General features: G+C 36.5%; 1 protein-coding gene across 7 annotated transcripts in view; it reads left to right on the forward strand.

Moving 5' to 3' along the window:
- MICU1 (mitochondrial calcium uptake 1) overlaps positions 1–15858 on the forward strand; it is a 246921-nt gene that overhangs the window by 62115 nt on the left and 168948 nt on the right. For all 7 annotated transcript variants that reach the window (XM_078077609.1, XM_078077608.1, XM_078077612.1 and 4 more), the window contains one exon: positions 13500–13674. In XM_078077609.1, the coding sequence (XP_077933735.1) occupies positions 13500–13674 (175 nt within the window). The remainder of the gene's footprint in view (positions 1–13499; positions 13675–15858) is intronic.

Below are 15858 nucleotides of genomic sequence, written 5' to 3' on the forward strand. Positions count from 1 at the left end.
TAACCAGTAAGTGAAAGACACATACACTGAGCACCGTAACATATTGATGAACAAAATTGAAGAAGATACAAATAAATGGGAAGATATTCTGTGTTAATGGATTGAAAAGTTAATATTGTTAAAATGTCCATACTACTCAAAGCAATTTACACATTTATTGTAATCCCTGTCAGAATTCCAATGCATTTTTCACAGAAATAGGGGGCTAAGTCCTAAAATATGTATAGAACACAAAAGACCATGAATAGCTAAAACAGTCCTGAGAAAGAAGAGCAAAGCTGAAGGGAGCAAATCGTACGTCCTGATTTCAAACTATATGACAGAGCTATATTAATGAAAACAGTATGATACTGGCATAAAAACACACATAGGCCAATAGAATAGACTAGAGATCCCAGAAATAAACTCCTGCATATGTGGTCAATTAATATTTGACAGGGAGCCAAGAATTCTCAATGGGAAAATGATAGTCTCTTCAATAAATAGTATTGGGAAAACTGGGTAACCACTGCAGAAGAAGGAAATTCAACCTCTATCTTACCCCATTTATAAAAAATAATTCAGATGGATTAAATACTTTAACATAAGACCCCAAACTGCAAACTCCTAGAAGAAAACTTAGTGGGGGAAAAAAAGAAAATAAAACTTAGGGGAAAAGCTCCTTGACATTGGTCTTGGAACTGTTTTTTGGATAACAAAAGGACAAGCAACAAAAGCAAAATCAGCAAGTGGGACTACATTAAGGTAAAAAGCTTGTGCACAGCAAAGGAAACAGTGAACAAAACAAAAGGGCAACTTATGGAATGGGAGAAAATATTTGCATACCATATGTCAGTTAAGAGCTTAATATCCAAAATATATAAATAATTCATACAACTCAGAAGTTGTATGAATGAGGTTGGTTTGGGAACTATTTTTTGGGTAACAAAAGGACAAGCAACCAAAGCAAAATCAGGAAGTGGGAGTACATTAAGTTAAATGTAAAAAACAGATGATCTGATTAAAAAATAGAGGACCTGAATAGACATTTTTCCAAAGAAGACATCCAGATGGCCAACAGGTGCATGAAAAGGTGCTCAACATCACTAATCATCAGGGAAATGCAAATCAAAACCACAAAGAGATATCACTTCATAGCTATTAGAATGGTTATTCTCAAAATGATAAGGCCGAACAATTGGTATAGATGTGGAGAACTAGGAATCCTTGTGCACTATTGATGGGAATGTAAACTGATGCAACCACTATGGAAAACAACATTGAGGTTTTTCAGGAAATATTACCCACCATTCCTACTTCTTGGATACATATCCCAAGGAAATGAGAACAGGATCTTGAAGTGATATCTGCACTCCCATATTTAATTCAGCATTATTCACAATAGCCAAGATACGGAGATGACGTAAGTGTCCTTCAACAGATGAATGCATAAAGGTGATGTGCTGTATGCACACACATACACACACAACTCATAAATATTATTCAGCTATGGAAAGAAGGAAGTCCTGCCATTTGCATCTACATTGATGGACCTGGAGGGCATTCTGCTACTGAGATAAATCAGACACAGAAAGATAAACTGTATGGTATCACTTATATGTGAAATCTCAAAAACTTGAACTCATAGAAACAGGCATTAAAATGGTGATTACCAGAGGCTGGTGGTTGGGGAATTGGGGAGTTGTTGGTCAGAGTACAAACTGCAGTCAGAATATAAATATGTTCTCGGGTCCAATGCACAGCATTGTGATTATAGTTAATAATACAGTATTGTATACTTGAAACTTGCCAGGAGACTAGATAGATTTTAAATGTTCTCACTCAAAAAATGTGATAATTGTGTGATGTAATAGAGGTTTTAGCTACTGCAATGGTGGCAGTCAGATTGATACACATAAGTGTATCAAATTAATACATTGTACACCTTAAACTTATAAAATGTTATCATCAGTTATATCTCAAAAAACTGCTTTGAAAATACACTTTTATGTAAAATATACTTTCAGGTAAGGGTAAAGAAACTAATTATAATCATAATTATAGAAATGAGTCCGCAAAGCTTGCAAAGATCTTCTGGAAAAGACCTTACTAATTTGTGGACTCTTCTAGTTGATGGCCAGTATAAAAAGTAAGGATAAACTAAAAAAATGTGTGGTTTTTTTTTTTTTTTAAGATTTTAATTATTTGAGAGAGAGAGTGAACACGAGCAGGGGGAAAGGCAGAGGGTAGGGGAGAACAGACTCCTCCGTGAGCAGGGAGCCTGATGTGGGGACCAGGACCCCAGGATCATGACCTGAACTGAAGGCAGACGCTAAACCAACTGAACCACCTAGGCGCCCCCAAAATGTGTTATTTTTAAAAGTACAGGGCGCCTGGGTGGCTCAGTTGGTTAGGCGGCTGCCTTCGGCTCAGGTCATGATCCTGGAGTTCCAGGATCGAGTCCCGCATCAGGCTCCCTGCTCAGCGGGGAGTCTGCTTCTTCCTCTGGCCCTCCCCCTCTCATGTGCTCTCTCTCTCTCTCTCTCAAATAAATAAATAAAATCTTTAAAAAAAAAAAAAAAAAAAAAAAAAAAAAAAAAAAAAAAAAGTACAAAACAAGATAACTTCAGTCACATACAAATATTCTGTACTTTTATTCCTTCCTTTCTCACTCTTTATGGTACTGATGTCACAAGTTATATCTTTTATATTGTGTATCCATTAACATGTTTTTTAGTTAAGGTGGTTTTTTTTTAATATTTGATCTTTGATCTTCTGTTACAGAATTTAAAGAGATCGACACATCATCATTATAGGACAACTGTATTCCGCATTTGTGTATATATTTGCCTTCACCAGTGAGCTTTATACTTTATCTGCTTTCATGTTGCAGTATAGTTTATTTTAATTTGAAGGACTCTCTTTAGCTTTTTTTTTTCTTTTTTTGGGTAATGCAGGTTTAGTGGTGTGAACTTCTTCAGCATTGTTTATCTGGGAACATCTTTCTTTCTCCTTCATTTCTAAAGGACAGTTTTACCAAATATAGTATGTTTGGTTGGCAATTTTTTCTTTCAACACTTTCCATATTTCATCCTATTTCTTTATGGCCTACAAGGTCTTATAGTTTTATGGGTTCCTCTTGTACATGATGAGTCACTTTTCTCCTGCTGCTTTAAAAATTCTCCCTTAGTCTTTGACTTTTGGCAATTTGATTATAATGTGTCTTAGTGTGGATTTCTTTGGGTTCCTCCTCTCAGAAGTCTCTTGAACTTCTTCAGTCTTGATGTCCATTAACTTCCCCAAATTTGAGTTTTCAAGTTTTTTGCCATATTTTCTTTAAATAAACTTTTTACCCCTTTCTTTCTCTTCCTTCTCCTTCATGCATGTAGTGGTTTTCCATAAGTCCCCTAGGCTTTTTCTTTTGTGTTTTGTTCCTCTGACTGGATAATGTCAAATGATCTATCTTTGAATTTACCTTTGAGTTTATATTCTGCTTCATCAAGTCTGCTTTTGAGCCACCCTAGTGAATTTTTCAGCTCTGTAATTGCACTCATCAGCTCCAGAATTTGCTTTTTTAAAAAAAAATCTCTCTTGGTAGTAATTTTTTTAATGCAGTGCTTTTTTGAGCTTATAGAGCATCTTTATGATGGGTATTTTGAATTCTTTTTCAAGTAATAAATATTTCTATTTCTTTAGGATCCATTTCTGGAGATTATATTGTTCTGTTTGGGCCACATTTCTCTTTCTTCATATATCTTGCAACTTTATGTTAAGAGTCACATTTTTGAAGAATCAGCCACATATCCCAGTCTTTATAGACTGGCTTCATACAGAGGAAGACCCTCAGAATCAGCCCAGTTACAGATTCTGGTGCCTCTGAAGCTTTTTTGGGAGAGGTTACAGCTTCTCTGGGTCTGTGTAGGCAGTTTCTCAATTGCAGAAGGTTGCCGATTTCTGTTTCAAGAGCTTTTCATCTCTTGTTCCCTCTGGTGTTTATCTGCAGCACTGCAAGTTCTCTAGCGCAAGTCACCTACTGTCTCTTCTCATCAGCTTCCGGGCAGGCAAAGTATGCCACCTCCCCATTCCCACCTCAAGTCAGGTGAGGCACATACCAGTCTTTCAGGCAGCCTTCTGAAAAACTAGAACACCAGACACACCTTCCACTTCTTGCCCTCCCTCCTGAGGGAGAAGACATGTTTTGCATCTTTTCCTAATTGTGCCAAGCTGTGCCAACGCCACAAACCACCTCCCACTTTTCTTTTTTCTTATCCACCCTCAGGAATGCAAACTATGCCACCTTCCGTCAGCACTCCAAGTGGTGAACAGAAACCAGTCCCTGGAGCAGCCCGCTGAATAGTTAGAATGTTGAACACCCTTCCATTCTCATTCCTCCCTGTAGGAGATGCTGAGCTGTGCCTGCTGGGGGGGAGGGGCTGACCTGGGTAAAATGAAATTATTGTTCTTACCCATTTCATTGTGTCTGTTTTTGTCATTGTGTCTTTCCTGGTGTACTGCAACTTCTTAACTGGATTTGGGGACTCTCATAAAGGTATTTTGATCTGTACATTGTTGTTAAATCAGTGTTTCTGTGGTGGACAAAGCCTGTGACATCCTATTCTGCCATCTTGCTGACATCTAATAATGACTTTATTAGATATTTTTCATTGTATATGTTAACATTTTTGAGTGTCTAGATTTTTTTGTTTTCCTTTAAAAGTATATTGATTTTTGTATTGGCAGGCAGTTATTGAAGAATCTGATCATCCAGAGCTTGTTTTTAAGGTGTTTTGTTTTTGTTTTGTCAGCATGCTTTAGATAGAGTATCCTTTGCTCTAGGGCTAATTTAGCCCTACTAATAAGACATGGCCTGTCTGTTGTGTTTGCTAAATGCCTTGAGTGTTCAATGATTTTTCACAGCTTGAACATTTCCTGCTTGTGAGTTCTGGAAATTATTTGGCCAATAGCTCTTTGGTAATTGTTCTTTGCCCAACATTGGATACTTTAATCATAAGAATGTACTACTTAATATTAACTTAAGGGAGATCCCATTAAGTTCATGGAACTTTGTCTTTTTGTAACTTCCTCCTCTCCGGTCCTCTTCCCCACCAATTCCTGCCACCTCAGCCTCTCCAAACTGTGATCTCTGTCTTCTCAACTTAGGATGGTCACTCTATATTGCTTGGGATCCTGCTCCTGATCTGGAAAATGTCTGGAAAATGTCTCCAAATAGAACTTCAGGACAGTTATAGGCCTAATTTTTTTCAGAGAGTTGCTATCTATTGTTCAGTATCTGAAAATGTTTTATATATTTTGTTAAACTTTCTGTATTTTTCCTTACTCTGGGAAGGCGAGTCTTGTGTAGTTACTCCATTGTAGTTGAACACAGAAGTCTTCTTTCTGTACATCATTATATGTCATCAGTTTGATAATGTTTAAATCACTGTATTATTATATCATTACCACTCTTGGAAGTGTGCAACTCCTAAGGTGGTAAAAGTTGCAAGGATGTAATAGGGTGTAACCTACCTACTATACATGAGCAGCATTCAGATTATCAGGGATATCAGCCTGTAAGTTTTTCAGAAGAAATTATGAATGCTGTTTAATTAATTCAACTGAATAAAACAGTGTGGTTAGGAGTGTTTCTGTTATACCAGATGATATTGAATGTCTGTAGATTTTCTTTTCTAGAACATTAGGTTTTTGAGAAATCAGGTTATGAGTCACCCTTTCCAGGAGGCTTTTCCTGACCCTATTCTCTGTCCTTATGTGTTCTTTATCATTTGACTTACCTGTTTTCCCTATTTACTGTGACTCTCTTGAGGACAGAGATAGTCTTATTTATACTTACCTTAGCAACTAGTGGAGCTCCTACAGCATTTGAATGAAGAAATGAATGAATGCTGTCTCCTTTCTTTGTGAATAAATACCTTAGGTCTCTATTTTACCAGCCCCTTATCATTTGGTTCCACAAACTCTTCAGAGGGAAATAAAACAGGGAAATGATCCAACCTTGATGAGTTGGGGTCAAGGTTGAAAGGAAATTTGAGCTATGGTCAAAAGATTGCTTTTGAACCAGGTGGGGAAACCTACAGTGAGTTAGTTTCTTTTTATTTATTTCTTTATCTTTTATTAACATATAATATTTATTTCAGGGGTGCAGGTCTGTGATTCATCAATCTTACACAATTCACAGTGCTCACCGTAGCACATACCCTCCCCAGTGTCCATCACCCAGCCACCCCATCCCTCCCACCCCCCTCCACTCCAGCAACCCTCAGTTTGTTTCCTGAGATTAAGAGTCTCTGATGGTTTGTCTCCCTCTCTGGTTTCGTCTTGTTTCATTTTTCCCTCCCTTCCCCTATGACCCTCTGTCTTGTTTCTCAAATTCCTCATATCAGTGAGATCATATGATTATTGTCTTTCTCTGATTGACTTATTTCATTTAGCATAATATCCTCTAGTTTCATCCACGTCTTTGCAAATGGCAAGATTTCATTTTTTTGATGGCTGCATAATATTCCTCTGTGTGTGTGTCTGTGTGTGTGTGTGTGTGTGTGTGTCTGTGTGTCTGTGTGTGTGTGTGTATACACCACATCTTCTTTATCCATTCATCTGTTGATGGACATCTAGGCTCTTTCTATAGTTTTGCTGTTGTGGACATTGCTGCTATAAACATTGGGGTGCATGTGCCCCTTCAGAAGTGAGTTAATTTCTTCTTTTTAAAAATGTGTTTATTTTTAGGACTTAACCTTTAAAAAAAAAACAGTATTTTTCTTGCTTACAATTCACATACTTCTTTACATTTGTTAATATGCATAAAATATTATTTGCAAGTAAAGGAAATAACTATTGGTTTATATCTTCTTTGAATAGTCATGTGAAAGGAATGCGTTACGAATTTTCTCATATTGCAGTATTTTAATCCCAGTGTATATTTTTCTAATCCCTTTTCTGGTCAGTATAGATGAGGACTTTGATTTTTGTTCCTTAGTCAGCCATAGACACATGGCATACTTTGTCTGTGTAAGGCACTGGGTTGGGAATTCTGGATAATTAAAAGAATAGTGTCTAGTCTCTTCTTTTTTTAAAAAATTAGTTTTAATTAATTAATAATTATTCCAGTATAATTTATATACAGTGTTATATTAGTTTCATGTGTACAATATAGTGATTCAGCAATTCTCTGTGTTACTCAGTGCTCATCACGATAAGTGGACTCTTAATCCCCTTTACCTATTTTACTCATCCCCCCACTTGCTTCCCCTCTGGCAACTACCAGTTTGTTCTCTATATTTAAGAGTCTGTTTTTTTGTTTTGTCTCTTTTTTCCTTTGTTCATTTGTTTTGTTTCTTAAATTCCACATATGAGTGAAATCATATGGCATTTGTCTTTCTCTGACTGATTTATTTCATTTAGCATTATAACCTTTATATCCTCTAAGTCGATCCATATTGTTGCAAATGGCAAGATTTCATTCTTTTGTATTGCTGAGGAATATTCCTTTGTGTGTATGTGTGTTTATACACCACATCTTCCTTATCCATTCATCTATTGATGAGCATTTGGGTTTCTTCCATATTTTGGCTATTGCAAATGATGCTGCAATAAACATTGGGGTGCATCTATCATTTAATTAGTATTTTCATATTCTTTGTATAAATACCTAGTAGTGGACTTACTGGATCATATGGTAATTAGCTAGTTTTAACTTTCTGAGCAACCTCCATGCTGTTTTCCACAGTGACTGCACCAGTTTGCATTCCCAGCAGTGCACAAGGGTTCTTTTTTCTCCACATCCGTACCAACATGAGCTGTTTTTTGTGTTTTTGATTTTAGCTATTCTGACAGGTGTGAGGTGATACCTCATTGTGGTTTTGATTTGCATTCCCCTGATGATTAGTGCTGTTGAGCATCTTTTCATGTAACTCTTGGTTATCTGGATGTCATCTTTGGAGAAATGTCTGTTCATGTCTTCTGCCCATTTCTTGACTGGATTATTTGTTCTTTGGGTGTTGAGTTTGATAAGTTCTTTATAGATTTTGGATACTAGCCCTTTATCTGATAAGACATTTGCAAATATCTTCTCCCATTCTGTAGGTTGTCTTTTTGTTTTGCTGACGGTTTTCTTTGCTGTGCAACAAAGCTTTTTATTTTGATATAGTGCCAGTAGTTACTGGGGTTTTTTTGCTTTTATTTCCCTTGCCTCAGGAGACATATCTAGAAAAATGTTGCTACAGCCGATGTCAAAGAAATTATTACCTGTGTTCTCTTCTAGGATGTTTATGGTGCCAGATCTCACATTTAGATGTCTGATCCATTTGGAGTTTATTTTTGTGTATACTTTAAGTGCTTTGGTTTCGTTTTTTTGCATGGAACTGTTTAGTTTTCCCAGCACCAATTGATAAAAGATTGCTTTTTTCCCATTGCATTTTCTTTCCTCCTTTGTTGTAAATTAATTGACCATATAATTGTGGGTTTATTTCTGGGCTCTTTATTCTGTTCTGTTGATCCGTGTGTCTGTTTTTGTGTCAGAACCATACTGTTTTGATTACTACAACTATATAGTATCGCTTTTTTTCCTCCCTTGGAGCCCAACAGGGGGCTTGAATTCATGACCCTGAGATCAAGACCTGAGCTGAGATCAAGAGTTGGATGTTAAAAAAAAAAAAAAAAGTTGGATGCTTAACTGACTGAGCCACCCAGGTGCCCCTGTAGTGTATCTTGAAATCTGGGATTATGATACCTCTAATTCTTTTCTTTTTCAAGATTGCTTTGGCTATTTGGGGTGTTTTGTGATTACACACAGATTTTGGAATTATTTCTTGTAGTTCTGTGAAAAATACTGTTGGTATTTTGATAGGGATAGCATTAAATCTGTAGATTGTCCTGGGAAGTTTTAGCAATATTTAGCATATTCTTTCTCCCCATCCATGAACATGGAATATCTTTCCATTTATTTGTTTAATATTCAGTTTCTTTCACATTGTTTTATACTTTGCAGAGTACAGGTCTTTCACCTCCTTGGTTAAGTTTATTCCTAGGTATTTTATTATGTTTGGTGCAATGGTAAATGGGATTGTTTTCTTAATTTCTTTTTCTGCTACTTTATTATTAGTGTATAGAAATGCAACAGATTTCTGTATATTGATTTTATATCCTGCAACCTTACTGAATTCATTTATCAGCTCTAGAAATTTTTCGGTGACATCTTTAGACTTTTCTATATGTAGTGTTTTGTCATCTGCAAATAATGATAACTTTACTTCTTTATTGCCACTTTGGATTCCTTTTATTTGTGTGATTTCTGGTAGCCAGGATTTCCAGTACTATATTGAATAAAAGTGGTGAGAGCAGAATCCTTGTCTTGTTCCTAATCTTTTCCTAATCAGAGGGGAAAAGCTCTCAGTATTTTACTACTGAGTATGATGGTAGCTGTGGGTTTTTTATATATGGCTTTAGAGTTATGTTCCCTTTAAGCCTACTTTGTTGAAGGTTTTTATCATGAATTGATGTTGTAATTTGTTAAATGCTTTTTCTGCATCTATTGAAATGGCCATATGGTTTTTATCCTGTCTCTTGTTGATGTGAGGTATCATGTTGTTTGATTTGCAAATATTGAACTATCCTTGCATGCCAGGAATAAATCCCACTTGATTATGGTGAATGAGGTTTTGATGTATTGTTGGATTTGGTTTGTTAATATTTTGTTGAGGATTTTTGTGTCTATGTTCATTGAGATAATGGCCTGTAGTTCTCTATTTTTATAGTGTCTTTATCTGGTTCTGGTATCAGGGTAATACTGGCCTCATAAAATGTATTTGGAAGCTTTCGTTCCTCTTACATTTTTGGAATATTTTGAGAAAGGTTTGTTTTTTTTTTAAGATTTTATTTATTTATTTGACAGAGACATAGAGAGCACGGATAGGCAGAGCGGCAGGCAGAGGGAGAGGCTCTCTGCGGACCAGGGAGCCTGATGCTGGGCTCGATCCCAAGACCCTGGGATCATGACCTGAGCCAAAGGCAGACACTTAACTAACTGAGCCACCCAGGCACCCCAAGAATAGGTTTTAACTCTTCTTTAAATGTTGGATAGAATTCACCTGTGAAGCCATCTAGTCCTGGACTTTTGTTGTTTGGAAGTCTTTTGATTACAGATTCAATTTCGTTGCTGGTAATTGGTCTGTTCAAATTTTCTATTTCTTCCTGATTCAGTTTTAGGAGGTTATATGTTTCTAGGAATTTATCCATTTCTTCTAGTTTTATCCAAATTGTTGGCACATAATTTTTCATAATAATCCCTTATAATCCTTTGTATTTCCCTGGTGTCAGTTGTTATTTCTCCTCTTTCATTTCTGATTGTGTTTCTTTGAGTTCTCTCTCTCTCTTTTTAATAAGTATTGCTAAAGGTTTATCAATTTTGTTGATCTTCTCAAAGAACCAGCTTCTGGTTTCATTGATCTATTGTTTTTTTTTTTTTTTTTAGTTTCTATTTTCTATATTTGTACTGCTGATTTTTATTCTTCTTTCTTCTGTATAGCTTGTCTCTTAATGATCTTATGTTGGCCATATGACATTGCTGATATTTGACAGTTTTTGATTTGTAAAAAGAACAGAGTCATTTCACTCTCTCTAATAGTTAAAGAGCAAGGTAGATTCTGGAAATATAAAATAACAAATTATGTGATATGCTAAATCATGTAGCAGTTTGAAAGAATAAAGTCATTACCTTGGATGAAGAAAATAGGAAAAATCTTCATAGAATAGAGTTTCAGTTTCAATCTCTAATCAGCTAGAGGGGCTTCTCCTGAACATTCAGTTTTTTCTTGCTATTAATAGTTGAATTAACCTGGTAAGCCCATCAGATTTTTGTCTTCATGTAGAATTTTTTTATGTACATATTTTTATTTGAATACCAGTTTTTATTCTTTTGGTCCCACATTTATTCTTTCAGTTCATTTTTTGTGTTTAAAAAAATAACAAAATTTATCTCCCTAATCATTTTTAAGTGTACAGTTCAGTAGTGTTAAGTATATTCACACTGTTGTCAAACAGATCTTTAGAACTTTTTCATCTGGCAGAACTAAAATTCTTTATCCATTAAATGCCTCTGTTCCCCCTCCCTGCAGCCCCTGGTTATGATCATTCTATTTCCTGTCTCCATGAAATAGACTATGTTAGATACCTCATATAAGTGGGATCAGAGAGTGTTTGTCTTTTTGGCCCATTTCACTTGGCATAATGTCCTCAAGGTTCATCCATGTTGTAGCATGTGATACAATTTCCTTTCCTTTTTAGTTTTCTTTCAGAGTTACTTAAAAAAAATTTTATACAAAAAATACAAAAAGCTGTACATAACTAATGCAGACAAATTAAGGAGTTAGAAATAAGTATACACCTGTGATCATCATTGCAATCTATGCCATAAACCTGTCCATCACTTTTAGAAGTTTGCTCCCACCTTCTCACTTGTTATTATTTTAGGTTGTTTTTTTATTTATTTTTTATTATTTTTTTAAATTTTTTTTAAAGATTTTATTTATTTTTTTGAGAGAGAGAGAGAGAAACAGCATGAGAGAGGAGAGGGTCAGAGGGAGAAGCAGGCTCCCCACTGAGCTGGGAGCCCGATGTGGGACTCGATCCCAGGACTCTGGGATCATGACCTGAGCTGAAGGCAGATGCTTAACCGACTGAGCCACCCAGGCACCCTATTTTAGGTTGTTTTTTTTTTTTAAAGATTTTATTTATTTATTTGTCAGAGACAGAGCACAAGCAGGGATAGAGGCAGGCAGAGGGAGAAGCAGGCTCCCCGCTGAGCAAGGAGCCCAATGTGGGACTTGATCCCAGGACCCTGGGATCATGACCTGAGCCGAAGGCAGACGCTCAACGACTGAGCCACCCAGGCGTCCCTATTTTAGGTTGTTTTAATGATAAAACACTTAATATAAGGGCTACCCTCTTAGCAAATTTTTAAAAGATTTTATTTATTTAAGAGAGAGTGTGAAGGGAGGAGCAGAGGGAGAGGGACAAGCAAACTCTGCACTGAGCATGGAGCTTAATATAGGGCTGGATGTAAGGATCCTGAGATCACTACCTGGGCCGAAATCAAGAGTGGATGCTTAACCCACTGAGCAACCCAGGCACCGCCCCACTCAGCAAATTTTTAAATATACAATACAGTTTTTTTAACTATAGGCACTGTGCTGTTCAGTAGATCTCTAGGACTTACTTTGTGTAACTGAAAATTTGTACTCTTTGATGAATATCTCCCTCCCCTAGCCCCTGGAAAGCACCATTCTACTCTCTGCCTCTATGAGTTTGACTGTTTAATAGTCATAATGTAAGTGGTATAATGTAGTGTTTGTTCTTCTGTGTCTGGCTTATTTCACTTAGCATAATGCCCTCTAGGTTCCTCTGTGTTGTCATAAATGGCAAGATTTCCTTCCTTTTTTGATGCTAAAAAGTATTCCATTGTGTGTGTGTGGCACACACATACCACATTTTATTTATTTGTTGACTGATAGGCATTTAGGTTGCTTCCGTGTCTGGGCTATGGTGAATAATGCTGCAGTGAACATAGGAATATAGGTATGTCTTTGAGATCCTGATTTCAATTTCTTTGGATATATATCCAAAGTGGAATTGCTGAATCATATTGTACTTCTGTTGTTAGTTTTTTGAAGATCTTCCATCCAGTTTTCCAAGGTGACTGTATCAATTTACATTCCCAACAACAGTGTACCAGGGATCCCTTTTCTCCACATCCTCACCAACACTTGTTATCTTTTTTTTTTAAATCATATCTGTCCTACCAGGTGTGAGGTAATATCCCATTGGAGTTTTTGCATTTCCCTGATGATTTTTGATGTTGAGCACATTGTCGTATATATGTTGGCTATTGATGTATCTTTTTAGAAATGTTTGTTTACTTCCTTTGCTCACTTTTAATCAGGTTATTATTATTTGTTTTTGCTATAATGTTGTAAGAGTTCTCTATATGTTTTGAATATTAGCCCTTTATTAAATATATGGTTTGCAAATATTTTCTCCCATTTCATAGGTTGTTTTTTCATTTTGTTGATTCTTTCTTTTGCTGTGCTGAAGCTTGTTAGTTTCATGTAATCCTGCTTGTCTCTTTTTCCTTTTGTTGCCTGTGCTTTTAGTATCATAACCTTTATTTTTAAGGCTGAATATTATTCTTTTGTATGTATATGCCACATTATCTTTAACCACTCATCTATCAATGGTCATCTCAGTTGGCTTCAAACATTTTAGCTATTGTGAATAATGCTGCTATTAATATGAATGTGCAAAAATCTCTTCATGACTCTGCTTTCAGTTCTTTTGGATATATAACCAGAAGTGGGATTGCTGGATCATATAATAGTTCTATTTTTAATTTTTTGAGGAACCTCTTCATGTCGAAGTTTTCACAAGTTTAATTGCTGTTGCTTCTGCTAAACTATCTGAAAATCTTTATTTCTTGATTAATGCAAATTTTTTTTTTTTTTCATATCCAGGGCCCTTGCAGAATCTCCACCATCTGTAAACAACCTCAAGAGTGAACTTGGTGATAAAGGGAAGAATAAAGATGAAGGAGAAGTTTGTAACAATGAAAAAAAGGCTGCAGGTGTTTGTCTTGAGCCTCACCCAGAAGAGAAAAAGAAGAAACGTTCTGGATTCAGAGACAGAAAAGTATGGAACACAGTCTTATAAATTAGTCAGAACTGTTCTTAATTCTAAATTAGAATAATGCAGTTGAGTCTCTTTTATAGTTTATTTCAGATGGTTCGTATTCTCCTTGCAGTGATATTCACCTTTCTGCTATTTTCTTTTCTTTTTTTTTTTTTTTAAGATTTTTTATTTATTTTTTGACAGAGAGAGACACAGCGAGAGAGGGAACACAAGCAGAGGGAGTGGGAGAGGGAGAAGCAGGCTTCCCGCCGAGCAGGGAGCCCGATGCGGGGCTCGATCCCAGGACCCTGGGATCATGACCTGAGCCGAAGGCAGTCGCTTAACCAACTGAGCCACCCAGGCACCCCTTTTTTTAACTTTTAAAAAAAAGATTATTTATTTTAGGGAGAGAGAGAGAGAGAGCAAGTGCACAGGTGCATGGGGGAAGAAACAGAGGGAGTAAATCTTCAGGTACACTCCCTGCTGGTCAGGGAGCCTGATGCAGAGCTCAGTGTCATGACCCTGAGATCATGATCTGAGCTGAAATCAAGAGTCAGATGCCCAACCAGCTGAGCCACCCAGGCACCCCATCCTTTCTCTTTTTGATTTGAGGTGTGAGGTGATATCTCCTTATAGTTTCGATTTGCATTTTCCTGATAATTAGTGATGTTGAGCACCTTTTCATGTATCCATTGGCCATTTGGATGTGTTCCTTGGAAAAATGCCTATTTAGGTCATTCTGCCCATTTAATTGAATTGGTTTTGTAGGTTTTTTTGTTTTCGTTTTTGCTTTTTTTTTTTTTTTTTGGCTTTGAAAGTTTTTATTTTAATTCCAGTTTGTTAACATACAATGTTATATTCATTTCAGGTATATAATATAGTGATTCAACAATTCCATACATCATCCATTGCTCATCATGACACTTCTACTCCTTAATAATCCTGTCACCTGTTTAACCCATCTCCCTACCCCCTGCCCTCTGGAAACAATCAGTTCTCTATATTTAAGAGTCCATTTTTTGTTTGTTTGTTTGAGTGTGTCTTTTTAAATAGACTCCTCACCCAGTGTGGGGCTTAAACTCACAAACCTGAGTTTGAGCTGAGATCAAGAGTCAGACATTTAACTGACTGAGCCACCCAGGTGCCCTAAGAGTCTGGTTTTTTGTCTTTTTTTCCCTTTGCTCATTTGTTTTATTTCATAAATTCCACATATGAGTGAAATCATATGGTGTTTGTCTTTCTCTGACTGACTTATTTTCATTTAACCTTTTACCCTCTAGATCCATCCATGTTGCAAGTGACAAAATGTCATTCTTTTTTATGGCTGAGTAGTATTCCATCGTGTGTGTGTGTGTGTGTGTGTGTGTGTGCGCCGCACACACACACACACAACCTCTTCTTTATCCATTCATCTATTGATGGACACCTGGGTTGCTTCCATATTTTGACTTTTACAAATAATTCTGCAGTAAGTAGGGGTGCATGTTATCTCTTCAAATTAGTGTTTTTGTATTCGTTGGGTAAATACCCAGTAGTGGAATTACTGGATCATATGGTAATTCTGTTTTTAATATTTTGAGGAACCTCCATACCGTGTTCCATAGTGGCTGCACCAGTTTGCATTCCCACCAACAGTGCACAAAGGTTCCTTCTTCTCCACATCCTTGCCAACACTTGTTGTTGCTTCTGTTGTTGATTTTAGCTATTCTGACAGGAGTGAGGTGATACCTCATTCTGGTATTGATTTGCATTTTCCTTATTAGTGATGTTGAGCACTTTTCCTGTACCTGTTGGTCATCTCTATGTCTTCTTTGGAAAAATATTCAGATCTTCTGTACATTTTTAAATCAGATTTTTTTTTATTGTATGAATTCTTTGAATTTGATAAAAGACAATGTCTTTTTGTTATAAAAGCCCTCAACAAATTGGGTAGAGAAGGCACTTACTGCAACTTAAGAAAGGCAGTATATGACAAACCCACAGCTAACATCATAGTGAACACTGAACGGTTGAAATCTTTTCCTTTGTAATGAGGAAGAGGGCCCACAGGGGTGCCCACTCTAAACTGTCTTTTACTAAAGTACTGGGAGTTCCACCTAGAGCAATTAGGAAAGACAAATATAAAGCATCCAAATAGGAAAGAAAGAAGGAAAATTGTTATTAATCTGGAGATCATATGATCTTATATAATGATAATCCTAAAGA

Source organism: Halichoerus grypus, chromosome 7, assembly GCF_964656455.1.
Source record: "Halichoerus grypus chromosome 7, mHalGry1.hap1.1, whole genome shotgun sequence".
Taxonomy (NCBI): Eukaryota; Metazoa; Chordata; class Mammalia; order Carnivora; family Phocidae; genus Halichoerus; species Halichoerus grypus.